General features: G+C 42.3%; 2 protein-coding genes across 8 annotated transcripts in view; one reads left to right on the top strand and one right to left on the bottom strand.

Annotated features, from left to right (window-relative positions):
* BBS12 (Bardet-Biedl syndrome 12) overlaps positions 1-23,217 on the bottom strand; it is a 76,866-nt gene extending 53,649 nt beyond the window's left edge. For 3 of the 7 annotated variants that reach the window (XR_010841147.1, XR_010841148.1, XR_010841149.1), the window contains exons 1-2: positions 23,069-23,187; positions 15,110-15,172 (exon numbers count right to left, since the gene is read on the bottom strand). Coding sequence is in view for 3 of the 7 variants with exons in the window: in XM_059066779.2 (XP_058922762.1) it covers positions 9,525-11,669 (2,145 nt within the window). In the remaining 4 variants the exon portion in view is untranslated. Of the gene's footprint in view, positions 1-6,344; positions 11,680-12,680; positions 12,721-15,109; positions 15,173-23,068 lie in introns of those variants that run through there. The other 4 variants (XM_067036619.1, XM_059066779.2, XR_010841146.1 and 1 more) reach the window with 4 other exon arrangements.
* Positions 23,218-25,019: 1,802 nt separating this feature from the next.
* On the top strand, positions 25,020-27,185 carry LOC131758218 (centrin-4-like). The gene is given in 5 exon segments (XM_067036255.1): positions 25,020-25,178; positions 25,570-25,663; positions 25,871-25,923; positions 26,754-26,885; positions 27,090-27,185. Coding segments are annotated over 5 exon segments (534 nt in total).
* The last annotated feature ends 211 nt before the right edge of the window (positions 27,186-27,396 follow it).

Raw genomic sequence — 27,396 nt, 5'->3', positions numbered from 1 at the left:
TTTGGCTGTGTTGGGTCTTCGTTTCTGTGCGAGGGCTTTCTCTAGTCGTGGCAAGAGGGGGCCACTCTTCATCACAGTGTGTGGCCCTCTCACTGTCACGGCCTCTCTTATTGTAGAGCACAGGTTCCAAACACGCAGGCTCAGTAGTTGTGGCTCATGGGCCTAGTTGCTCCGCAGCATGTGGGATCTTCCCAGACCAGGGCTCGAACCCGTGTCCCCTGCATTGGCAGGCAGATTCTCAACCACTGCACCACCAGGGAAGCCCGATACTCTCAGGTTTAAACAAGTACTTTGAAGTGGGTGATTGTGGTTATTAGAAGATGTCACTCTAGGGAAGATGTTCCTCAAATCAAAGCAATAAGTTGTCATTTTAAGGGTCTGTAGAGTCAGAGATGGAAAAGATGGCAGAGTAGAAGGAACCTGGGCTCACCTCCTCCCATGAGCACACCGAAAATACAACTAACTGCTGAACAACCAGCAATAAAAAAGACTGGAATCTGCCAAAAAAGATATTCTACCTCCAACGATATAAAGAAGAAACCATAACAAGGTGGTAGGAGGGGCTCATTCATAATATAAACAAAGCCCATAACCCCTGGGTGGGCAATCCACCGACTGGAGAATAATTATACTGCAGAAGTTCTCCCACAGGAGTGAGAGTTCTGAGCCCCATGTCAGGCTTCCCAGCCTGTGGGTCTGGCATCAGTGGGAGGAGTCCCCAAAGCATTTGGCTTTGAAGGCCAGCAGGGCTTGGCCACCGGAGCTCCACAGGACTTGGGGAAGCAGAAACTCCATTTTTGGAGGACACACACAATGTCTTGCATGTACCAGGACCTAGAGCAAAGGCAGTGACTTCATAGAAGCCTAGGCCAGACCTACCTGCCAGTGTTGGAGGGTCTCCTGGGGAGGCAGGGTGTGGCCGTGGCTCTCCCTGGGGACATGGACACTGGTAGTGGAGATTCCGGAGAGTGTTCATCTACGTGAGCTCTTGAGGAGGCAGACATCTTGCTTGGGTCATCAGCACCAAGACCTGGCTCCACCCAACAGCCTGCAGGCTCCAGTCCTGGGACACCTCAGGCCAAACAACCAACAGGGTGGGAACACAGCCCCACCCATCAGCAGACAGGCTGCCTCAAGACTTCCTGAGCCCACAGCCACCTCTAGACACACCGCTTGACATGGCCCTGCCCACCAGAGGGACAAGACCCAGCTCTACCCACGAGGGGGTAGGCACCAGACGCCCCCACTAGAAAGCCTATACAAGCCTCTAGACTAGCATCACCCACCGGGGGCTGACATCAGAACAAGAATACTACAATCCAGCAGCCTGTGGAACTGAGTCTGCAAACCCAGACTCAAAGTGAGATGGCATAGGAATATGGTCTAGACAAAGGAACAAGATAAAACCCCAGAAGAACAGCTAAGGGAAGTGGAGATAGGCAATCTACCAGAGAAAGACTTCAGAGTAATAATCATAAAGTTGATCCAAGATCTCGGAAAAAGAATGGATGCAGAGTGCAAGATGTTACATGAAATTTTTAACAAAGAATTAGAAAATATAAAGAACGACCAAACAGAGTTGAAGAATACAATAACTGAAATGAAAAATACACCAGAAGGAATCAATAGCAGAATGAATGAGGCTGAAGAACGGATAAGTGAGCTGGAAGACAGAGTGGTGACAATCACTGCCAAGGAACAGAATAAAGAAAAAAGAATGAAAAGAAATGAAGACAGTCTAAGAGACCTCTGGGACAACATTAAGTGCACCAACATTTGCATTATAGGAGTCCCAGAAGAAGAGAGAGAGCCAAGGCCTGAGAATATATTTAAAGAGATAATAGCTGAAAACTTCCCTAACAAGGGAAAGGAAACAGTTACCCAAATGTGGGAAGCACAGAGAGTCCCAGGCAGGATTAATCCAAAGAGGAATACACTGAGACACATAGTAATCAAATCAACAAAAATTAAAGACAAAGATAAAATATTAAAAGCAACAAGGTAAAAGCAACAAATAATATACAAGGAAATCCCCATAAGGTTATCAGCTGATTTTTCAGTAGAAACTCTGCAGGCCAGAAGGCAGTGGCACGATATATTTAAAGTGATGAAAGGAAAAAACCTACAATCAATAATACTCTACCCAGCAAGGCTCTCATTCAGATTTGACAGAGAAATCAAAAGCTTTACAGGCAAGCAAAAGCCAAAAGAATTCTGCACACCAAAGCAGCTTTACAACAAATGCTAAAAGAACTTCTCTAGGCAGAAAAGGACAAAACTAGAAATAGAAAATTATGAAATGAGAAAGCTCACTGGTCAAGGCAAACATATAGTAAAGATAGGAAATCATCCACACACAAATATGATATCAAAGGCAGTAATCATGAGAGGAAGAGAGTACAAATGCAGGATACTTGAAATGCATTTGAAATTAAGAGATCAGAAACTTAAAACAAGCATGTATTTATATAAACTGCTATATCAAAACCTAATGGTAACCAAAAACCAAAAATCTATAATAGATACACACACAAAAAAGAATCTTAACATAACACTAAAAATAGTTATCAAATCACAAGAGAAGAGAACAAAAGAGAATAGGAAGAAAAAAGACCTACAAAAGCAAATCCAAAACAATTAACAAAATGGCAATAGGAACATACATATCGATAATTACCTTAAATGTAAATGGATTAAATGCTCCAACCAAAAGAAACAGACTGGCTGAATGGATACAAAAAAAGACCCGTATATAGGCTGTTTACAAGAGATCCACTTCAGATCTAAAGACATACAGACTGAAAGTGAGGGGATGGAAAAAGGTATTCCATGCAAATGGAAATTAAAAGAAAGCTGGAATGGCAATATTCAAATCAGACAAAATAGACTTTAAAATAAGGACTGTTACAAGCAACAAAGAAGGACACTACATAATGATCAAGGGATCAATCCAAGAAGAAGATATAACAATTGTAAATATATATACACCCAACAAAGGAGCACTCAATATATAAGGCAAATGTTAACAGATATAAAAGGAAAAATCGACAGTAACATAATAATAGTGGGGGACTTTAACACCCCACTTACATCAATGGACAGATCATCCAGAGAAAATCAATATGGAAAAACAGGCCTTAAATGACACATAAGACCAGATGGACTTAATTGATATTTATATTTATTTATATTGGAAACAGCAGAATACATCTTCTCTTCAAGTACACATGGAACATTCTCCAGGATAGAGCACATGCTGGGATACAAAGGAAGCCTCAATAAATTAAATAAAACTAAAATCATACCAAGCATATCTTCCAACCACAACGTTATGAGATTAGAAATCAACTACAAGGAAAAATGTGCAAAAAACACAAACATGTGGAGGCTAAACAATATGCTGCTAAACAACCAATGGATCGCTGAGGAAATCAAAAAACAGAGATAATGAAAATGAAAACAAAATGATGCAAAAGCTTGACATGCAGCAAGAGCAGTTCTAAGAGGGAGGTTTACAGTGATACAAGCTTACCTCAGGAAACAAGAAAAATCTCAGATAAACAACCTAACCTTACACCTAAAGCAACTAGAAAAAGAAGAACAAACAAAACCCAAAGGTAGTAGAAGGAAAGAAATCATAAAGATCAGAGGAGAAATAAATGAAATAGACATGAAGAAAACAATAGAAAAGATCAATGAAACTAAAAGCTGGTTCTTTGAAAAGATAAACAAAATTGATAAACCTTTAGCCAGACTCATCAAGAACAAAAGGAGAGGGTTCAAATCAATAAATCAGAAATGAAAAAGGAGAAGTTACAACTGACACCACAGAAATGCAAAGGACCATAAGAGACTACTACAGGCAACTATATGCCAATAAAATGGACAACCTAGAAGAAATGGACAAATTCTTAGAAAGATACAATCTCCCAAGACTGAACCCAGAAGAAAGAGAAAATATGAATAGACCAGTCACAAGTACTGAAATTGAAACTGAGATTAAAAAACTCCCAACAAACAAAAGCCCAGGATCAGATGGCTTCACAGGCAAATTCTTCCAAACATTTAGAGTTAAAACCTATCCTTTTTAAACTATTCCAAAAAATTGCAGAGGAAGGAACACTCCCAAACTCATTCTATGAAGCCACAATGACCCTGATACCAAAACCAGACAAAGATACCACAAAAAAAGAAAATTACAGGCCAATAACACTGGAGAACATAGACACAAAAATCCTCAACAAAGGGCTTCCCTGGTGGCGCAGTGGTTGAGAGTCCACCTGCCGATGCAGGGAACACGGGTTCGTGCCCCGGTCTGGGAAGATCCCACATGCCGCGGAGCGGCTGGGCCCGTGAGCCATGGTCGCTGAGCCTGCGCGTCCGGAGCCTGTGCTCCGCAACGGGAGAGGCCACAACAGTGAGAGGCCCACGTACCGCAAAAAAACAAACAAACAAACAAAAAAAACAGTTCAATACTCAACATTGTTATTATTCTAACTATGAACAAAGATGATATATATAACTGGAATGATTATTTGTGCAAAGTTCTCGCATTATCACATTATAAGACAAGCACCAAACCAAAAATGAAAATTCTTTTACCCAAGCATGAGCATAATCAAATTACATTTTCGGATACATTTAAATTAGCCCTGTAAATAAACCAGGCATTCTCTTTTGTTTTGTTGTTACCTTATAGAAAAAAAAAAGCTTCATATCACAATTAATGCTTAGAAATATAGACTTTGGAGCCAGATAAAACCTTAGTTCAAATTCCAGCTCTACTACCTATTACTTGGGCAAGTTTCTTAACCTCACTAAGCTAATTTCCTCAACCATAAAATGGAGAAAATAGATGTTGCAAAGATTGAGACTACATATGAGTTATGGGCTGAATTGTGTCCCTCCGCCAATTCATACCCTGAGGTCCTAAACCCCAGTACCTCGAAATGTGACTGTATTTGGAGATAGGGTCCTGAAAGAGGTAATTAAGTTAAAATGTGGTCACTAGGGTGGGCCTTAATCCAATATGACTGGTGTCCTTACAAGAAGAGGAAATTTGGACAAAGACAGGTACAGAGGGAAGATGTTATGAAGACACGGGGAAAAGACAGCCATCTACCAATCAAGGAGAGAGGCCACAGAAGAAACCCAGCCCTGCCCACACCTTGATCTCAGACTTCTAGCCTCCAGAATTGTGAGAAAATAAATTTCTGTTGTTTAAGCCACCTAGTATGTGGTACTTTGTCGAGGCGACCTTAGCAAAGTAATGCAATACATAAAGAATTTAGAATGGTGCCTGGAACATGATAGGTAATCAGTAACTTAATTAATACTATTATTTTCTCAGAGCTCTTCTAATATTCATTTCCCAAAACTACACACATAAATTCAGGCCTTATAATGTTCAATTTATGGCTAAGTAGCAAAAGAGACTTTGTTGGGATAGGCAGTCTGCCATGGGCTCTGAGCATCCCTGCATGTCCTTGCTGGGTATTGATTTCTCTTTTTCTAGGCCATTTCTCAAGTCTGTGTTTGCAGTGAGCAACCTTGAATGATGATGTAATATCTTTCTCCAGACTAAGAATAGGCTTACTTGTGCTTACTATAAAAGCTGTGAATCGCCTGAGCTCAGTGTTTCTCTACTGTAACACAAACTACCATGTGTGCAGGCATTCATCATGGGCTCCTTATGTCACCCCTGAGGGACTTCAGAGCACAGGGGACCAACATAATTTAACATGAAGCTCTGGTTACTTTTATAAAGTCCTTTGTCTCTGACCCAGGAGTCTCGAGTCTTCTGCCAGTGTCGCATGAAATTTTAATAGGCCAACTTGCTAGCTTGTAAACAGAGCAAAATCCCAGACCCTGCACAGTTCTTGCCAGTTTTAACTTGAGAGAGCCATGCTTCTCTGGAAAAGATGAGCCCCAGTGGGTGGGGTTAAGAGATATGATTCCATGGGTTCCATAGTGAATGCTTTCACTCAAGTAGTGGGTAAGGGGGAGGGGCCTACTGTTTACCTGTTAATGAACGTTTGGAGACTAAGTATGAGAGAGAGGTCATACGACCAAACGGTGTCCTGCTTGTTGCCCACTCACGCTGGGTGGGAGAAGGGAGAATGTGAACATGACGACAAGGCAGCGTGCCCCATGGCACAACCTGAGAAGAAACCGGCTGCGGCCACCAAGTCCAGGGGTCCCCAGAGCTGAAAGAAATGCTGTCAGCAGGGAAGAAATACAACTTTTTTTATGTGGGATCTTGGTTCCTCGACCAGGGGTCAAACCCGCACCCCTTGCGCTGGGAGCACAGAGTCTTAACCGCTGGACCGCCAGTGGCGGAAGAAATACAACTTTGAGTAGGCCAAAAATACCAGTTTGTTGAGCACAAGTTGAGCAGCTGATCAAAACCAAAAGTAAACACGAAGTGTTGCTTCCTGGCAAGGAGCCGTCCTCTCCCTCGACACTTAATACTTCCGGCACCCTCCACCCTGAAGTCATCTGCTGTACGGAAAAAGCCAAGTGTAACGGGGGAACTCTGGGGAAGCAAGCCACTCAAACTTTTATAGCTCTGTTAGATACAGGTGCCCAAGGGACCATGCTACCCAGTCCCTGAGGGACGTGGCTACTGGGCACAGGGTGGCCCAAGGGAAAGATCCCTGGAGCCTGGGCGCTCTCCAGATACTAGGAAGGGCACGGAGAGACGCTGGCACCAACACTGAAATGTAGAGTCAAAAAAACCACCCCCCAAACAAAACCTCCCTGCCTGCCGCCCTCACTCTCTGCTCCCTCCTGAGCTACCCGTCAGGGAGATAACACCAACTCTTGGCGACTGTTAAAGCCCCTAGTGTGAAAGTGTTAAACTTCTTGGTCCATGTTTCCATAGGCGGCAAAAGTGACCCAAGGTAACTGATAGGATTGGAGCAAATCTTGGCAGTAAGGGAAAAAAGTGACCCTGTGGGTGGGTCCCCCCAATGGCCCAATTCGATGTACTATTATCATGAAAATACATAATTGGCATCGAGGTGTTAGGTGCTAAAACTTAAACGCTCATAAAGTGCCAGAGGAGATTCTCCCACTCGGGGTATTGCTACAAGGAGAGAAGTGAGACAAGCTTCCTGCCAGCCACCACCATGCCCTAACCCATCCTGACCCATCGACAGGTTGAGACTGAGTGTGCGTGCCTCTGTGCTCTGATGCCTCAAGATGTTTCACTGTACAGGTGATATATAGATGTTCTGCGGTTGACAAGTTAGAAGCCTGTCTCAATGGCCCTGACTGCGGCGTTATCTACCTCTACCAGTAGGAGTGACTGATAAACCTGAATAAAATTCAGAACACTGGTTGCCAAGTAAAGTTCCTCGATACCACTTGGAGAGATGCATAGCACTCATCCCTCCGGGAGTCAAACAAGCAAATGCGATACCTCCTTGACCACCACAAGTCACCACCACAAAGGAGGCTCAACTCCTTGTTAAGCCTCTTATTTGGTACAGGAGGCAGGACATGATGCCATCGATGGCAGCCCCCAGTTAAGAACACTTACAAACACAGGAACCAGGACAGCCTTGTTTCAATGTGACCGATCATATGCTTCTCTTAAAGCCTGAGTGGCCTTGGATTTTGCCATGTATCGCAATTGAGGCTGAAACCACCGGGTGACACTACCTATGTGACTTAATCAAATTTATATAATGGTGATTCAATTCAGGTTTAACGAGAAATCCTGATATACAGTGACCTGGGCCTACTGGGGTTATGTGCTTGTATGTGGGGAAAATGGGCCACAAAGGTATCTCCGCTAGCGATGGGAGTTGCCTTTTGGCCCATCCACTGCCTCCTGTAATTTCTGGCAATGACGCCAAAGACAGGTAAGACAGTCAAAGCTCCCTTGCGTGGTTCATAATGGATAACAAATTGGTCTTAGACTACATTCTGGCTAATAAAAAGACCTACTGGCCCTCCCTTGGAACTTACATTTGACTAAATCCAAGACCCTTGGGAACATGAGCGAGGTCAATACTGCAGCCCGGCTTCACCCTGCCGCTCAGAGTCTGCTTTAGTAGCCTTAATTTAGTTGGTATATGAGACCAATTGAACAGATTTGGTAGTGACTAAGCAACCTGTTTGCCAGATTAATCGGAGTAGCCGACAGAGTGGCATGCTCGCGTGGAAATTCATGTCCGGCCAAGAACGTATCAGGCTGAAGAGTGAATTTTTGGAGGCGCCTATCCACTGTGGCTCTGCACACTTTCTCAGGACGCCAGGCCTAGCCTCACCCAGTCCACGGCTCAGGCTTGTGTTTACACTGAGCAGCCTTGAGGCGTGAGGTGACAACTGCCCTTGGACAAAGAGCAGGATTGTCTCTGCTTTACTGTAAAAGCAGTGGCGACCCCAAGTGTTCCTCTCCCATAACACAACACACTGCGTGTGCAGGCTGCCACCAGCGGCCCTCTGGGTTGCTTTCGTGGGACTTAGAGAACTGGGGAACTGATGCAAACCAACCCGAAGCTCTGGCTACTGCTTTTCCTGTGAATAATAAAAGTCCTTTGTCTCTGATCCAAGCATCTTGTGTATTCTGTAGCATCCCATGAAACAGCAACAGGCTAACCTGTTAAATTGTAAGTAGGGTGGACAGCAATCCCACTACTGGGCATATACCCTGAGAAAACCGTAATTCCAAAAGAGTCATGCACCACAATGTTCGTTGCAGCTCTATTTACCGTAGCCAGGACATGGAAGCAACCTAAGTGTCCATCGACGGATGAATGGATAAAGAAGATGTGGCACATATATACAATGGAATATTACTCAGCCATAAAAAGAAACAAAATTGAGTTATTTGTAGTGAGGTGGATGGACCTAGAATCAGTCATACAGAGTGAAGTAAGTCAGAAAGAGAAAAACAAATATCGTATGCTAACACATATATATGGAATCTAAAAAAAAAAAAAAGGTGGTAACGAACCTAGGGGCAGGACAGGAATAAAGACACAAAGGTAGAGAATGGACTTGAGGACATGGGGAGGGGGAAGGGTAAGCTGGGACGAACTGAGAGAGTGGCATGGACATATATACACTACAAAATGTAAAAGAGATAGCTAGTGGGAAGCAGCCGCATAGCACAGGGAGATCAGCTCGGTGCTTTGTGACCACCTAAAGGGGTGGGATAGAGAGGCTGGGAGGGAGATGCAAGTGGGAGGAGATATGGGGATATATGTATACTTATAACTGATTCACTTTCTTATACAGCAGAAACTAACATAACAATGTAAAGCATTTATACTCCAATAAAATGTTTTAAAAAAAGAGACATGTCCAGCTATAGAATAGAATAAAATTATAGAAATAGAAAACAAAATTGTAAGTAGGGTGAAATCTCCGACTCTGTACAGTTATTGACACAGATCAATTATTTTCTCTTGGTAAAAGCTGGCATTTTAGAAACTGTGACTTGGCTACTAGAAAATTTATTATTAGCACGACATATTACCAAAGATTATTTTCCAAAGACTTAGCCAATAACACTACAAAAATAAAAAGCCCTCTGATTCCTGCGAATTTATCTGCGTTCGTTCGAGTCCAGTGATAATTTCACTGTCCGTCTGAAGAACTAACAGTACTAAATCCAAAGCTCGGCGCCATGCCTCAATCTTTGGTGTAACAATGTCATAAACTCTTGGAATCTGTTCCAGTTTATCTGAAATGTCTGAATTTAAGATCCCACTATTTAGTTTACTATATTCATTCAAGACGTAAGATGAAGGAGAGCCAGAGTCTGTAGCATTTTGTAGATGATGTTGAATGAATGCGCCGGCTTCAAGTTCCGATGAGTAAGTGGCAGTGTTATACAGGAGAGTTGAAAGGTATCTGTGCCATCCCTTTGCCAGGCATTTAAGCACAGTCGGTCTGTACTGTGTCACAGATGAGGCCAGCCAAGAGGAAGTATTACGAAGCCACCCCGAACAGCCTTGGTTTCCTTCACTCGCAGACTGCTCCGCAAGAATCTGAAGATGGCTAAGACACAAAAATTCAACGGCGCCACCTCCAAGGAAGACCTTTTGCTCTTTCAGAGCATGATACAGACGATAGGCACAAGTCCAGAAGGTATCTTCTTTGGTTTGCACCTGGGCAGTGACTGGACTAGTCAGCACTACTGTAACCAAATTAATTCCTTCCGTTTTTAACATGACTGCCATTCTGTTGGTCCGACGTACAGCATCGAAGGGAGCGCTTCTCCAGATGGTCACACAGACGCCAGTGCCTACACAGTTCTCATTCACCTGTGTCATGTAGGCCACCTGCACTGCTCCTGAAGCCTCTGCAAAAGCCTGCATTACATTGCCGTTCACTGACCCAATTACCAACCTCCTGCTGTCTGTGCATTTTTCAATTAAGCGTTCAGACACATTTCCTTGTGCCAGGACAAGGTTCACATTGAACTTGATTAATACCTGTAACACACGATCTGTCCACAGTTCTTCTGAGCCACCTTGTTGAACCTTCAAGCTTTCTGATACTGTTTTAATACTTGCAGACTTATTAAATCCCAGGTGGCGATAATTCTCTGTGAGATCCCCTTCAACAAGAACTACCCGAATAGGCTGATTCTGCAGCTCCTTGATCAGAGTAGTACTAGATATTGATACAACAGAGATATATCCTGGACAGACACAAGAAAAAGTTTCAGGTAAACCCGGTAAGCAGCAAGTGAAGATTCTTGAAATGTCAAAAAGAAATGGCATTGTACAGCTGCCTTGTTGCATACCTGCGTTCTGATATTGTAGCCGTACTGCTTCATCTACTAACTTCATGCTGCTGTGACCTCCGTGACTCAAACCCACCTCCAACTCCACCAAATCATCGCATCTATAAGTCTTGGAAGCAGCTGCACTAAGCTGTTCTGGAACTCCATCTGGTTTGCTTATCCATTGATTATTACCTGTCCTACTAAAATGTCTACTGTGGGTTAGTACTGACTTTCTGCAGCGGGTGTCTGCAAGCAGACTGTTTTTCAGAGTTTGAGGAGTTTGTGATGTGTTTTCATCTGCTTCAACCTTAGCCTGAGACCTAAAGAGTTGAGGTGATTTAACAGGTCTCCCAGAAGGACTGTAAATGGCCAATGACTGAGAGGCAACATCTTTGAGATCATGCTCTTTCTGTATCAAACCAGTACCTGAAGGGATTTGGAGAAAAGGGTATACGCTGACACTAAATGTTTCAGGTCCAGAAAATGTCTTTGTGTTGCCCATAGGGTCAAATACATTGTGGATAGGTACTTGAAGGGAAACTACCTCTTCAATGCATGAATTCAAGCCTTCTGACATTACAGACACTATTAACGAAATGGGGACGCCCAAATGAAGACATTCTTCAGCAGCACTGCTCCATGCACCAACAAGAAACAAAAGAGTACTGGTTCCAGTTCTGTATGTGTTATTTTGTGCTCGAACTGCTTCACTGAGAAGTTGTCCCGCTGCACTGGTTAAATCCAAACTCTCAAGAAGCCTTACTGTTGAACTGACTAACACACTTGCATGACACTCTTCATCTATAATAAATTTGGATGATTTTACTGGGCCTAGGAAAGTTCTTCCTGTTTCTGCAAACGATGAAAGCTGTTGAAGTCCCACGTGCCTTCTTTTGTTTATGACCCTGCAAGCCATCACCATGAATCATCATCTGCAAATGAAATTAAAACTTGGAACTTTACTCAGTGCAATTCATGGTTATAAAAGATGCTTATAAAAGAAAAGTAAGATACAGTCCCTGCCCTCGAGGAGTTTCTGATATATGTAGTTTCCATTAAATATGGTCAGTGCAATGATTCAGCATTATAATGATATTAATGATAAGGGTATTGGTGTGTGGAGGAGGAACACTTCATCCAGCAGGGAGAGTGGATCATGCAGGCAACAGGCAATATTTCCAGAAGAAACACAATGTCCGAAATGAGTCTTGAAGAATAATTTGAAAAAATAATTAGCAAGTTGAAGGAGGTAGTAGTAAATGCACATATATGTGACAAAAACACAGTGTATTTGGGCACTGCAAGTAACTTAGTTTCACAGGAATATAAAGCAAGGAGCGGGGAATAGTAGGACATGAAGCGTTAGAAGAGGAAAGGGGCTGGGTCACGAAGGGCAGGAAGCGCCACGTCAAACCTGACCCTACTTATAACGGGAAACGTGGAAGTGCTTTAAGGGGAGGGAGATGAAGAAACAGCTTGATGTAGTGTCTGAAAGCATGTATTCTGAATCTAGAAGTCTGGGTTTGAACTTGTCTCTACTGCTTACTAACTGTGTAGCCTTCAGCAAGTTTCTTAACTTCTTTGCCCTGTTTTCACATCTGAAAAATGAGGATAATAACAGAATCTACTTCATAGCGTTATTACCTGGAGTGAATGAGTACAGTGCTAAGAAAAGTGCCTGGCACACAGTGCTTTATCTCACACCGGTCAGATTGGCCATCATCAAAAACTCTAGAAACAATAAATGCTGGAGAGGGTGTGGAGAAAAGGGAACCCTCTTGCACTGCTGGTGGGAATGTAAATTGATACAGCCACTATGGAGAACAGTATGGAGGTTCCTTAAAAAACTACAAATAGAACTACCATACGACCCCGCAATCCCACTACTGGGCATATACCCTGAGAAAACCATAATTCAAAAAGAGTCATGTACCACAATGTTCATTGCAGCTCTATTTACGATAGCCAGGACATGGAAGCAACCTAAGTGTCCAGCAACAGATGCATGGATAAAGAAGATGTGTCACATATGTACAATGGAATATTACTCAGCCATAAAAAGAAATGAAACTGAGTTATTTGTAATGAGGTGGATAGACCTGGAGTCTGTCATACAGAGTGAAGTAAGTCAGAAGGAGAAAAACAAATACCGTATGCTAACACATATATATGGAATCTAAGAAAAAAAAATGTCATGAAGAGATTAGTGGTAGGACGGGAATAAAACACAGTCCTACTAGAGCATGGACTTGAGGATATGGGGAGGGGGAAGGGTGGGCTGTGACGAAGTGAGAGAGTGGCAGGGACATATACACACTGCCAAATGTAAATTAGATAGCTAGCGGGAATCTGCCGCATAGCACAGGGAGATTACCTCTGTGCTTTGTGACCACATAGAGGGGTGGGATAGGGAGGGTGGGAGGGAGGGTGACGCAAGAGGGAAGAGATATGGAAACATATGTGTATGTATAACTGATTCACTTTGTTGTAAAGGAGAAACTAACACACTATTGTAAAACAGTTATACTCAAAGACCTTAAAAATAAAAAAATAATAATAAATTTATAATATAAACCTAAATAATATTAAAAATAAAGTAAAATTAAAATTATTATTTATTATTAGTGTTTTAGATATATTACCACTCTGATAACAGTGTAGAGAACTGATTGAATGAGTGCCAGACTGGAGGCAGAGAGGCCATGGTCATCTAGATGAGAAATGTGGAAGAGGGATGGAGGTAAAGGATGGATTTAGCTATTGATTAGAATATAAAGGGGGAAAAGTACTGTCTTAAAGGAAGTTCGAGGGCTTCCCTGGTGGCACAGTGGTTAAGAATCCGCCTGCCAACGCAGGGGACACGGGTTCGAGCCCTGGTCCGGGAAGATCCCACATGCCACGGAGCAACTAAGCCCGTGCGCCACAACTACTGAAGCCCCCGCGCCTGCAGCCCATGCTCCACAACAAGAGAAGCCACCGCAATGTGAAGCCCACGCACTGCAACGAAGAGTAGCCCCCGCTCGCTGCAACTAGAGAAAGCCCGCATGCAGCAATGAAGATGCAATGCAGCCAAAAATAAATAAGTAAATAAATAAATTTAAATTTTAAAAAAAGGAAGTTCGAGAGCAATTAGCCTTTTTCCAGGTAATATTTCAGAATACACATCTGAAACTAATAGGAAGAAGTTATAAGAGAAAGACTTTAGCCCAATAGAAAGAACTTTTTAACGAAGTACCCTCTAATTTTTTTTTTTTTTTTTAATTTTTTTTTTTTAATGGTACGCGGGCCTCTCACTTTTGTGGCCCCTCCCATTGCAGAGCACAGGCTCCGGACGCGCAGGCTCAGCGGCCATGGCTCACAGGCCCAGCCGTTACGCAGCATGTGGGATCTTCCCGGACCGGGGCACGAACCGGTGTCCCCTGCATTGGCAGGCAGATTCCCAACCACTGCGCCACCAGGGAAGCCCCAGTACCCTCTAATTGAAAAGCTGTCTGTAATAAAATAACCTGTCTTGTGAGGTATGGGCTCTTAAAGCACTACAGCTAAAACTGTAGATAACATACACTTCTCTTCCAACTCTAAGACTTTATAATTCTTCAAGTACGTATATAAACATATTTTAATATTTTTAAAAATATATTTATTTATTTGGCTGCGTTAGGTCTTAGTTGCGGCACACGGGATCTTTGTTGCAGCAGGCGGGATCTAGTTCCCTGACCAGGGATAGAACCTGGGCCTCCTGCATTGGGAGCGCGGAGTCTTAGCCACTGGACACCAGGGAAGTCCCTCAAGCATATTTTTTTACCACAACCTTTTAAATCCAAAATATCAAAAAGCAAACAACTCTCGGGAGTTTTTGCTTTTCCTCTAATGCTGGCCACAGCACTGGTAAATTTGTTCCTATAATACCTAGAGCCATCCTTGATTCTGAAGAGCTCCATAGCTCCAGATACACCTTAGGATCAGCAGGAAGCCACAGCACCTGTTGCTCAAGAGTAGCTTCCTAGAGGCTTTCAAGGACTAAGGAGAAAAGCCAGTACAGCCTAAGAAAACATACAACGAATTGTTCGAACTCAGCTTCAAAACCTCTTTTGTGAAACTTTCAGTTCTATAAAATAAAAATAAAACTCTTGATATACCCAGGTATATCCCTAGACAGCATCAAATTATACTCTGGACTCCAACAATCCTGAGACCCATCCTGTCTTACAGCTCTCTAATCTTACCATATTTTTGCTGTCCTCCACCCCACATTATCAAATCTCTACTTACCCAGTTTAAATTCCCATTTGTGGATTATAATCACTCTCTTGTACATAGATTCTCAAAGTCCTTGTCTCTCTTTTGGCTCATCTTACTCACCTTGCAAAGCCACTAACCTTGATGAACTCCAACTCTGTCTACTCCGCGTTTACCCTGGGGCAGCTGAAAATAAACAGAAAAACACACACAACCACGCTGACTGATGTCATTTTAAGTTCATGACTCCACACTGCAAGTGGCCCTTAATACTGCCTGGCAATCTATTTTGTTAGTCCTTTTGTCTTTTTTTTAATGGTTATTGGGTTCTATTATTAAAAGTTTCATCTACCCCTGAGTGCAAAGGACATTCCATATTTCTTCTAAAAGCTTTATGGCTTTAGTCATTTTTTAAAATTGAGGTAAAGTACATATAACATAAACTTAACCATTTTAGAGTATACAATTCAGTGGCACTTCGAACATTTACAGTGTTGTACAACCACTACCTTTACCTAGTTCCCAAATATTTCCGTCACCCAAAAGAAAACTCTGTAGCCATTAAGCAGTCCCTCCCTGTATGTCTCCCCACCAGCCCCTGGCAGCCACCAAGCTGCTTTCTTGTCTCTGTGGATTTACCTATTCTGGATATTTCATAGAATCATATAATATGGGACCCTTTGTGTCTGGTTTCTTTCACTTAACATAATTTTTTTAAAAAAATTTTATTGAAGTATAGCTGCTTTACAATGTTGTGTTAGTTTCTGCTGTACAGCAAAGTGAATCAGCTATACATGTACATAAATCCCCTCTTTTCTGGATTTCCTTCCCATTTAGGTCGCCACAGAGCACTGAGTTCCCTGTGCTGTACAGTAGGTTCTCATTATCTGTTTTATACACAGTATCAGTAGTGTATGTATGTCAATCCCAATCTCCCAATTCATCCCACACCCCTCAGTTAGCATAATGTTTTTGAGGTACATCCACATTGTAGTATGTGTATTTCATTCCTTTTTATGTATGTAGGTAGGTAGCTATCATTTTGTTTATCCATTAATCTGTTGATGGACATTTAGATTGCTTCTACTTTTGTTATTTTTAAATTTTATTTATTTATTTACGGCTGCGTTGGGTCTTTGTTGCTGTGCGTGGGTTTTCTCTAGTTGCGGAGATTGGGAGCTACTCTTCGTTGCAGTGTGCAGGCTTCTCACTACGGTGGCTTCTCTTGGTGCGGAGCACAGGCTCTAGGTGTGTGGGCTTCAGAAGTTGTGGCTCACGGGCTCTAGAGCGCAGGCTCAGTAGTTGTGAGGCACGGGCTTAGTTGCTCCTCAGCATGTGGGATCTTCCTGGACCAGGGCTCGAACCTGTGTCCCCTGCACTGGCAGGTGGATTCTTAACCACTGTGCCACCAGGGAAGTCCCCTGCTTCTACTTTTGGATTATCGTGAACAGTGATACTAAAACATTTGTTTGCAAGTGTTTGAGGACCTGTTTTCAATTATTTGGGGGTACATACGTAGGAGTGGTCATTTGATAATTCTGTGTTTAAGTTTCTGTGGAGCTGCCAAACTTTTCTGTAGCAGCTGAGCTATTTTACTTTCCTACCAGCACTGTACAAGCACTGAAATTTCTCCACACCCTTGCTGTATTAGTTTCCTAGGGCTGCTTTACCAAATTACCACAAATGGGGTGATTTACAACAATACATATTTATTATCTCATGGTTCTAGAGCCTAGAAGCCTGAAGTCAAGGTATCTGCAGGGCCGCGCTCCTTCTGAAGGGTCTAGGGAAGAATCCTTCCTGCTTCTTCCAGCCTCTCATTGTTCCCAGAGGTCCTTGGCTTTGGCAGCATAACTCCAATCTCTGCTTCCCTTTCATATGGCCTCTTAAAAAGACAACCAGTCCCTGGATTCAGTGTGTGCCCTAATCCGGTATGACCTCATCTTAACTCATTATGTCTACAAATAAGTTATTTCCAAATAAAATCACATTCTGAGATTCTGGGTGGACATGAATTTTGCGGGGGGAACACTATGCAACCCAGTACGCTCACCAACACTTCTGTTTTTTTGCATCATTTTTGTTTTATAATAATAGATATCCTAGTGGATGTGAACGATATTTCATTGTGGTTGTTTTTCAAAAGATGCTGAGCATCTTTTCATGTGCTTTTTGGCCATTTGTACACCTTCTTTAGAGAAATATCTATTCAAATCTCTTGCCCATTTAAAAATTGGGTTGTCTTCTGGTTGTTGAATTGTAAGAGTTCTTTATATATTCTAGATACCAGCACCTTATCAAAATATGATTTGCAAATATTTTCTCTGATTCTGTAGGCTGTATTTTCCACTTTTTTTGATAATGTACTTTGATGCATAAAAGTTTTTAATTTTAATGAAGTCTAATTTGTCTATTTTGGTGTCATATCTAAGAACACACTGCCAAATCCAAAGTTATAAAGATTTAACCCAATCTTTTCTTCAAAGTGTTTCATCATTTCATATCTTATATTAAGTTAACTGATATGTTTTGAGTTGATTTAGGTATATGGCATGAGGTAGGTTTCCAACTTGATGCTTTTGCATTTGGATATCAAATCGTCCCAGCACCCTTCATTGAAGAGACTATTCTTTTCCCCATTGATTGGTCTTGGCACACCTCTGTCAAAAATCAGTTGGCAACACATGTATGGGTTTACTTTTGGACTCTCAATTCTATTTCATTGGTCTATATGAGCATCCTTAAGTCAGGACCACACTTCTTTACTCTAGCTTTGTAGTAAATTTTCAAGTCAGGAAGTGTGAGTCCTCCGACTTTGTTCTTTTTGTTTTAACTTTAACATTTATGTTTATAATTCATCTTAAGCTGATTTTTGTAAATGGTGTGGAGTAGGGGTTGTTTTTTCCTTCTGGATATCCAGGTGCTCCAGAATAATTTGTTGAAAAGATAAATTTAAAAAGACAAGACTGGGCTTTTCCTTTTGTTTTTCATTCCTAACACATTTGGGGAGCCTACTACATATGAAGCAGTTTACATGCATTACGCAATGTAGCTCTCACAACAATAATATGATTAACTTATTACTGTACCATAATTAACACACACATATATATAAATATACTATAATTAACCTATTTTAATTATGTATCAAATGAAGAATAATTAAGTAACACATAAAATCTCACGGCTAGTAAGTAAAAGGTTGGAACTAAAACCCACATGTGTCTAATGCCAAAGTCCCATGTTATTATTACAATACTGCTTTCTGGCTGCTCCTCTACCTAGGATGATAGTAATTCACACTCTCTTTTGTAGAATCTTCCACGGCAATTCCCACTTCCAAGCCTTTCAGCTTTTTTCCAAGCCTTGTTTATAGCCTTAACATGGATATGCCCAATTTTTTGCAGGTGTCAGAGTCTCTGTTTATGGTTTCCTTTCTATACTATGTTTAAATCACAGCATATCACTGTATGAATGGAAAAGTCATAGAGAATTTAGAGCAAAAGCAATAAGCCATGGGCTATTTCAAACTTAGTCTGTATTTAATTTATGTGAAAAACCTTTCCCAGAGAAGGTATGAAATTAAACAAAACTAATCTACAAGCAAAAAGTCATATATAGATGATTAGCAAAGTTAATATTCAAGAGATCTGTCTCAACATTTGAAAAATCTATTCCAAGTTTCAGCAGTAAATTTTTTTAAAAAACAGTCTTAGCATTCCCAAGTTTAGAAGAGTTCCTAAATGATTATTTTGAAGAGATTACAATTCCCTATAATTAACATAAAATAAAAACTCAAACAAGAATCCCTCTTAGAAGAGACTGAGTATAAAAAGGTAAAGACCGTAAAGAGGACGGCGAAATAGATAATTTCAAAGATGAAAAATACCTCTGGCGACTTTTCTTGGCACTGAACTGACACGATCTGATTCTTGTCTGCTATACGTCAGCACCAGTGTTTTCCACAAACAGCTCTCCATTTCATTACTGGGATCCCTAACAACTTTACTTGCCACCTTAATGTTCCTTTAACTTTTTTTTTTTTTTTTTAAATTTTTGTGGTACGCGGGCCTCTCACTGTTGTGGCCTCTCCCGTTGCGGAGCACAGGCTCCGGACGCGCAGGCTCAGCGGCCATGGCTCACGGGCCCAACCGCTCCGCGGCATGTGGGATCTTCCCGGACCGGGGCACGAACCCGCGTCCCCTGCATCGGCAGGCGGACTCTCAACCACTGCGCCACCAGGGAAGCCCTCCTTTAACTTTTTAAGTGTGTCATAGAAGAGCAGAGTCAGACTACTTGACTGAGATTTTTGACATCAGAAGTAGCCTTCTTTCCCTAAGATCACGTCTAGTCTTGTCTAAGGTACTTGGCTTCAAACACTAAGATACGCAATGCGTTTCAGGAGTTGCATTTTAAAAAAATTAATATTTTCTGACAAGTATGATTAGCTACAAAACCAAGAGTTTGCCTACCTCCGGTCCATTCCCAATACAGTCTAATCATATCACTCCACTGCTTAAAAACCTCCAACTTAGAAAGTAAAGCTTTTACTCCTTTGTCTGTCACAGAAGTCCCTTTAAAAAATTAACTGAAATGTTTTCACTCCTCGGCTCAAATATCTGCAAAGCCTCCCCATTTTACTCGAGTGAAAGTCAAAGTCCTCAGGGTGCCCTAAGAACCTGCACTCCTCCCTCTTACCTCTCTCTTCTACTACTCTATCCCTTGACCGCTCTGCTCTGGCCTCCTTTCTGCTCCTGGAACATGCAAGACATGCTTCCTACCTGTGTTTCTGTTCTACTTCTTCCCTCTTTCTGGGATGCTCTACCCCAAGAAGTCTATTGTCTCACAACTTTATATAATTATGCAAATCTCCCCCTTTCAACGAGGCCTATCCTGAGCACCCCGTTTAACACTGCAAACTCCTCTTTTCCCTTTACTTCTGGATCCCCTTTATTCGCTCTAATTTCTCTCTTCCCACAACATTATCACTTTATAAAATAGTACATACTCTACTTATTTATTTACTACTTATTGACTATGTCCCTCTGTTGGAATGTAATTCCCAGGAGGGCGGTTTTAGTCACTGACGTATCCCATATACTGACAACATTGTCTGACACATTGCAAGTACTCAATGAATATTTGACAATGCGGTTTCCACCACATTTATTATCTTACATTTAAGTACAGAACTGAAATAAGACTAAACAGATGCCATCGTCAGTATTCCTCCACCATAAATTTAAGGTTCTACCACCTCTGGAGTCGACATGACTGCTATTTGGCACTGCTTTGGTTGAGGCCCTTTAATTGCTTCCAAAACGATTCCTCCTTCACATGGCTGTCAGAATTATCTTTGAAAAGCACAAACCTAATCGGATCACTCCACTGTCTAAAATAACTATTCACCTTAGATAATAAAGTCTTTACCTAGGTAGAGGTGTCCCATAATCGACTTCAATCTAATTTATAAGGCTCATCTTCCACATGTCCTTATAAATCCAATGATCTAGTCACACTACAACACACATTTACTTTCATTTCTGCACATACTATACTCTGATTTGAATATCCTACGCTTTCTTCACCTTGGCAAATGCTATATATCTTTCATGACCCAAGGCAAATGCCACATTTTTGATACAGCCTCCTCCAATGCCTCAAGGAGAAGTAGCACCTCCTTCCTGGGCTGCCAAAGTACTGTCTACACACATCTACTAAAGCACTTAGCACCCTGAATTTAAAATACTGTATTTATGTCTGTGCCTATCTCCCCCACTACTCTGTGGGTTCCTTGCTTTCATTCATCTTTATACTCTACACTCAGTTCCTTTCAAACTCACCCAATACATGGCATAGTACATGATATGTAGAAAGCATTAAATAAATTTAGTAGATTTAAGAGTGATAATAGGTTTAACATTTTTCCAGATTAATATTATTAATGTTCTATAGTAAAATTAGATTAGGAACAGCCATTTTTCAAGACTGAGTACTTCTTACCTAAGACCTAGAAACTGCAATCTGAGCCTATAACTGAAAAATCATTTTCACTAGAAGTTAATGTACAACATATAAAAGCCTAAAGCAGGTGAACACACTACGCAGCTTTTTAGTTGCCATAAGATCAAACTTGATCCAGGAGAGCCTAAAAATTAGAATTGTTTCTACATATTTGGTCATTATTCATTTCTGGTCTCAGAAATCCCTTTAATGTTACTAGTAAAGAAGAAGTATATGTCCTTGAAACTAATCAAGAGCAACTTTCTCAGTGAGATTAATGGCCTGAAAAATCAATATACTATAATTGAGTGAATATTTTACTTAATTCACGAACTATCTTGAATTTGCATCATTTTAATTTCCACTGGGGTAACTTTACACAGAAAAATCACTTCTAATATTAGAATAACTTTACCTATTTTCCAGAATCCTAATGAGGTTTTGTTTTTGGGGGATTTTTTTTAGATCAATTATTACAATGCTTGGGTGGCTGCCTGGTATATAATGTGAGCAAGAAAGGATGATGGTTTTGGAAAATGTGCCATGTTTCAACTAACTAAAGTAGGAAAAGTGATTTGGGAGACTACTTCAAGAATGTACTTTGCACATTTTTCTTTCCTTACCTTCAAGGAGGTAAGTGGGATAAAGGGAAAGACCTAGGCAAAACTTAATGTTCTTCCTGAATCCACTGTTGGAGAATCCAGTATGATTTTTAGAAAATAAAGTACTTACTCTAGAGAAGGCACTGCAGGAGGCATAAAAGAGTCCTGATGTGTAAACGATTAAGCGTTAGAAGTTTTAAGAGACTATCACCTCTTCATTCCTACCACCTCAGTCCTTCCCCCTCACCCTTTAGCTGGTTCTGGACCAGATTCAGAACTGGACAGAACCAGCAAGTCTGGCCCTTTGGCCAAGAATTTGCTTTGATTGGGCTTCCCTGGTGGCACAGTGGTTGAGAATCTGCCTGTCAACGCAGGGGACAGGGGTTCGAGCCCTGGTCTGGGAGGATCCCACATGCCACAGAGCAACTGGGCCCGTGAGCCACAACTACTGAGCCTGCGCGTCTGGAGCCTCTGCTCTGCAATAAGAGAGGCCACGATAGTGAGAGGCCCGCGCACCGCGATGAAGAGTGGCCCCCGGGGCTTCCCTGGTGGCGCAGTGGTTGAGAGTCAGTCCGCCTGCCGATGCAGGGGACACGGGTTCGTGCCCCGGTCCGGGGAGATCCCACATGCCGAGGAGCGGCTGGGCCCGTGAGCCATGACCGCTGAGCCTGCGCGTCCGGAGCCTGTGCTCCGCAACGGGAGAGGCCACAACAGTGAGAGGCCCGTGTACCGCAAAAAAAAAAAAAAAAAAGAGTGGCCCCCGCTTGCCACAACTGGAGAAAGCCCTCGCACAGAAACGAAGACCCAACACAGTCATAAATAAATAAATAAAAATTTTTAAAGAAAAAAGAATTTGCTTTGATTTACAGCAGTTATATGGGCATCTGAATCTCGACAGTTACTGAATCAAGTGGATTTTCAGGCTACCTATGTCGGAATCAGTGCGGATCTATGCTGGATATACTTGGAAAACCGGCCAAATCTTGGGATTCAACCAATTGAACGGCTGTGGGTGAGAATGTCGGGGGCGTGTAAAAGCCTGATGGTGATTCTGGGTGGGTCCAAAGTCCAAACCCGTAAATAAACGCTACAACACTGGTAAAAACTCTTTCCTATGCAGGGAGTCTTCATGTGCATCCTAAGACCCGCACTGCCCCCGTGCCCACACCACACCCCTCCTGTAAAGAAATGCTGCCTACCAGGCCAGAATCGCTGTGAACCAAGGAGGAGGGAAGCCGCTAAAGGCCAAGCCCCAGGCACTGTGGAGGCTAAGGGATGCCTAGCGGCGCAAGGTAAGGGCAGTGTCCTCCGCCTCTGGTAATCCAGCCGGTAAACCGAAAATGGACCAATTCCCCAGACCCACCAGGCTCTAGAGTCTTATCCCTTCCCCCGGCCCCAAGAGGTTAGAAAAGCAAACAGTATCTCCCCACATCTCCGTCAAAGACTTAGCAGTTGGTAGAAGCACCTCGCTACGAACCTCGCTCTTTTCTCCATCCCTACGGGAGGCTCCAGTTCCCCGAAGTTCTGCCTGGCATTGGGACGCCAAAACGCCCGGGGGAAGAACCTTCCCTTCCGGTTCGCATTTTGCGCAAGTGCGCCGCAGGCCCAGCTGGGCTGACAGACAGTCCTGGTTGCTAAGAAACCCTATGGAAAGTTCTGCTTAACGGTAGCCTGGGAAAGGCAGAGCGTTACGCTATTGGTAGAGAATAGAGAGAGGGGGATGGCCTCAAGGACCTTCTTTTCTGACCATTGGGTGGGATGACTGTCAATCAGTGGGGGCAAGCCTGTGTGGGCGGGGCCGCAGAGAGGTCGCCGAGAGCGGCCTTAGCAACGGCTAGCAGGCTTTGAAGACTACAGTCGGGCTGCGCGGCAGGCGGCTGAACCCCGGAGGTCCCGGTTGAGGGCGCCGGTCGGGGACGCGGTGCGTGCGAAGCTGCAACCGCTTACTGGGGCTGGGCTGGGCTGGGGCTGAAGTTTCTCCCCGGAACAAGGAAGGAGTTTAGTTTATGAAATGTATTATTCGCCTCCTTTCATGATCCTCGACTGTCATTAGTAAACCCTCCCTTCGTCGCTGAATAGAAGCGCACTGTCCATAACTCTAGAGACAGAAGAGCGATTCTCCAGTTCATTTTTCCCCCTCCTCATCCCCAGTGACCGCTGCTACCGACGGTGTTGGAGACAGAAACCACTCTCTAGCCAGAAATGAACTGAATACAGAGAATAAGATGCTTTAAAACCGTTGGAGAGCCTGGGCCTCTAGGAAAGACATCCAGAACTCTGAAAAAACTGGCCGGGGGAGCTACGAAATCTGCCACTGGAACTGTTGAAGACGAGAGTATCTGCAGTCCAGGGATCAAGAATCTGATGCTGCCACAACCAGTCTTAACATATGTGAAGCTGGCGTCTAGATACACGAGACGTGGAGTCTCTGCCACCACTGCTTTTTAACCCAGAGCTGGAGACAAGATACTGAAATGAGGCTGCAGAAGAATCCCAGGAGTAACTCTGGGACCTTGCTTGCCAGCAGAAAATGGCAAGTAGCAGGAAGATGACCTCCGTCTTCCCCAGATACTGATAATTGGTCCAACATTTATTCTTCTCCAGGTCCCTGGAGTAATTTTTCACCTGGAAAATGTATTTTTTTCATTTCTCAGTCTCTGCAACATAGAAAAGTATGTGAGAAGGTGGGAAAGGAAATGATGTTCCAATCAATCATGTCTCACAAAATAAATTTTATTATGAGACATACAGGCAGAGATGAAAGTAAATATTCCTTAAACACTGCTGTTCAGATATACCAAGTAAGGGACTTCCCTGGTGGTGCAGTGGTTAAGAATCTGCCTGCCAATGCAGGGGACACACATTCAAGCCCTGCTCGGGGAAGACCTCACATGCCGCGGAGCAACTAAGCCCGTGTGCCACAACTACTGAGCCCATGTGCCACAACTACTGAAGCCCCCACGCCTAGAGCCCGTGCTCCACAACAAGAGAAGCCACTGCAATGAGAGGACCGCACACCACAACGAAGAGTAGCCCCCGCTCACTGCAACTAGAGAAAGCCTGCGCGCAGCAACGAAGATCCAATGCAGCCAAAAATAAAATAAAATTTAAGAAAAGATATACCAAGTAAGGCCAATTATTTTCTAACATAACATCTACTATTCTAGCATGTCTTCTTTGCCTCTTTTCCCTATCAAAAGTCACTAGTTTGAAGGAAAAACCTAAGATGTAAAAAAGAACCAGGCTTTCCAGCAAGATATGAATAACTAAAAGCACAAATGTTAGCAAAGGGAAAGGGGGAAATTCTTGAAGTTCATTATATGGTAGGGAATAGAATACTTGAATATGTTTATTATATTTAAGTAGTTCATCATTAACTCTTCTGGTTCTGGTACTTTTTCCAGTTACACAGTTTATCTTTCACCCACATGTGTATTTATTACAGGCATCCAACTGCCGCACAAGTTCAGGCCAATGGAAGAAAAGAGCAGCAGAAATTGAATGAAACCCAAAAGCAAGAAATTAAAGAGGGCTTTGATTTATTCGATGTTGATGGGTCTGGAACCAGAGATGTGAAAGAATTGAAGGTTCTGAAATTACTTATAATTCCAAAACATTTGAAAAACTATCATTGGTTTGTTGCAATATTTAAATCTTTAATAGTAGCCTTCTGAAAGCTTGATATAAAATCTCTTCAGTGCAGACACCTACCCCTGCAGTGTACATGCCTGGCCTGAATTAACAAAACAGTATCTTGTTAAGCATTTTATTCTTGTTTTATGAATGAGTAGGCCAAAGCCCATCGTGTGACAGTGACATCCTATGGCATGGTAGGATTGGAACCTAAGCCTGCTGACCTGACTTTGTAGGTTTAAGCCTAGTCCATAGTGAAAAAGAGAGAATCTAGTAATTAATAGGTAGTTTAAGAGCTAGGAATGAGATTGTGGCCTATTATAATTTATCTGCTTTCTATTTCAGATTGCAATGTGGGCCTTAGGATTTGAACCAAAGAAAGAAGAAATTTTTTAAATGATAGCTGAAATTGACAAAGAAGGAATCGGCACCATTAGTTGTTTTTTTTTTTTTTTTTGCGGTATGCGGGCCTCTCACTGCTGTGGCCTCCCCCGTTGCGGAGCACAGGCTCCGGACGCGCAGGCCTAGCGGCCATGGCTCACGGGCTTAGTTGCTCCGCGGCATGTGGGATCTTCCCGGACCAGGGCACGAACCCGTGTCCCCTGCATCGGCAGGCGGATTCTCAACCACTGCGCCACCGGGGAAGCCCACGGCACCATTAGTTTTGAAGATTTTTTGTTCATAATGAGTGTAAAAATGGTATAGTAGTGATTTTGTTTTTCAATGAAATACAAACAGTAGCCTTCTACAATTTTTGGCTGAAGCAATCAGAGGAAGAATTGGAACTAGGTCTTTAAAGATGGGTAGGATTTAGATAGATAGGAATAACAAGATTAAAGATGTTTTCAGGGTAGTAATGAAGACTGTCCAGTGTGGAGAACAGGTTTTTTGTTAGGAAATAATAAGGATATATGGCTGGATAGAGAGAACAGGGCCAGCATTTTTAAGCCTTGAAATCAACAAACAACTTATTGAGTGCCTATTTTTGTCAGGCACTATCCTAGGGCGCATTGAATGAGACAACCTCCCTGTTCTCTTGGAGATTACATTTTTTTTTTTTTTATTTGCGGTAGGCGGGCCTCTCACTGTTGTGGCTTCTCCCATTGCAGAGCACAGGCTCCGGACGCGCAGGCTCAGCGGCCATGGCTCACGGGCCCAGCCGCTCCGCGGCACGTGGGATCTTCCCGGACCGGGGCACGAACCCGCATCCCCTGCATCGGCAGGCGGACTCCCAACCACTGCGCCACCAGGGAAGCCCTTAGAGCTTACATTTTTGAAATGGATCTCAGTTACTGAGGTTAATACAGGATAGATTCTCTTTATCACCCTGTGGCTCTTCCACTTAAATAAACCCTGAGTTTCAGTACCTTGAGGGCAGATGTGAATGCATTGGAATAATTGTTAAAAGTCAGAGCCGTAAATAGAGCTCAGCTACCTGCTGTATTGCTGTTCTAGACCTCAAAGACCTATACATCCAGACTGATAAAATAAATAAAGACTAATGACATTTAGTTGTTTCTGTTTTTAAGAGTGAAAAAGATGAAAAAGAAGAAATATTGAAGGCTTTCAAATTATTTGATGATGATAATACAGGAAGTATATCACTAAACAATATCAAGAGGGTTGCTAAGGAACTAGGGGATAATTTGACAGATGATGAACTTCAGATAAATTTTACTTATTTGTATAATTATAATTTCACATATAACATATACAATTATAATTTATTATAATTTATTGTTATATTCTTTAGTTGTATTAATAAATACATTTAAAATAAAATTTGGTTTTGAGTATGTATTTGAATGTTATTTATATCATGATTCCTTTTTAATAGATTTCAAATATCCTATTTACATTTCATTTTACAGGAAGTGCTTGATGAAGCTGATCATGATGGGGATGGAGAAATAAATGAGGAAGAATTTTTGAGAATGATGCAAAAGATGACTCTTTATTAATACTGTTTTTCATTCCTTCTGGAAAGTTGTTAACAAGTTCGTATTTGTTATAAGTTCCATAATATCTGTATGTATTCATTTTCAGTGTTTATATACACAGACTGGTCTTTTGATATCTAGTCCATGTGAGAAGTTACATGTTTCTACCAATTTTTTGTTAAATCTGTAGCATCAAGAAACAAAGGAAATGTAGTGACTTCCTTGAACCATG

The sequence above is a fragment of the Kogia breviceps genome, chromosome 6 (assembly GCF_026419965.1).
Source record: "Kogia breviceps isolate mKogBre1 chromosome 6, mKogBre1 haplotype 1, whole genome shotgun sequence".
NCBI classification, from domain to species: Eukaryota; Metazoa; Chordata; class Mammalia; order Artiodactyla; family Physeteridae; genus Kogia; species Kogia breviceps.
Note: the sequence above shows the minus strand (reverse complement) of the source record. Positions and strands in the feature narration are given on the sequence as shown.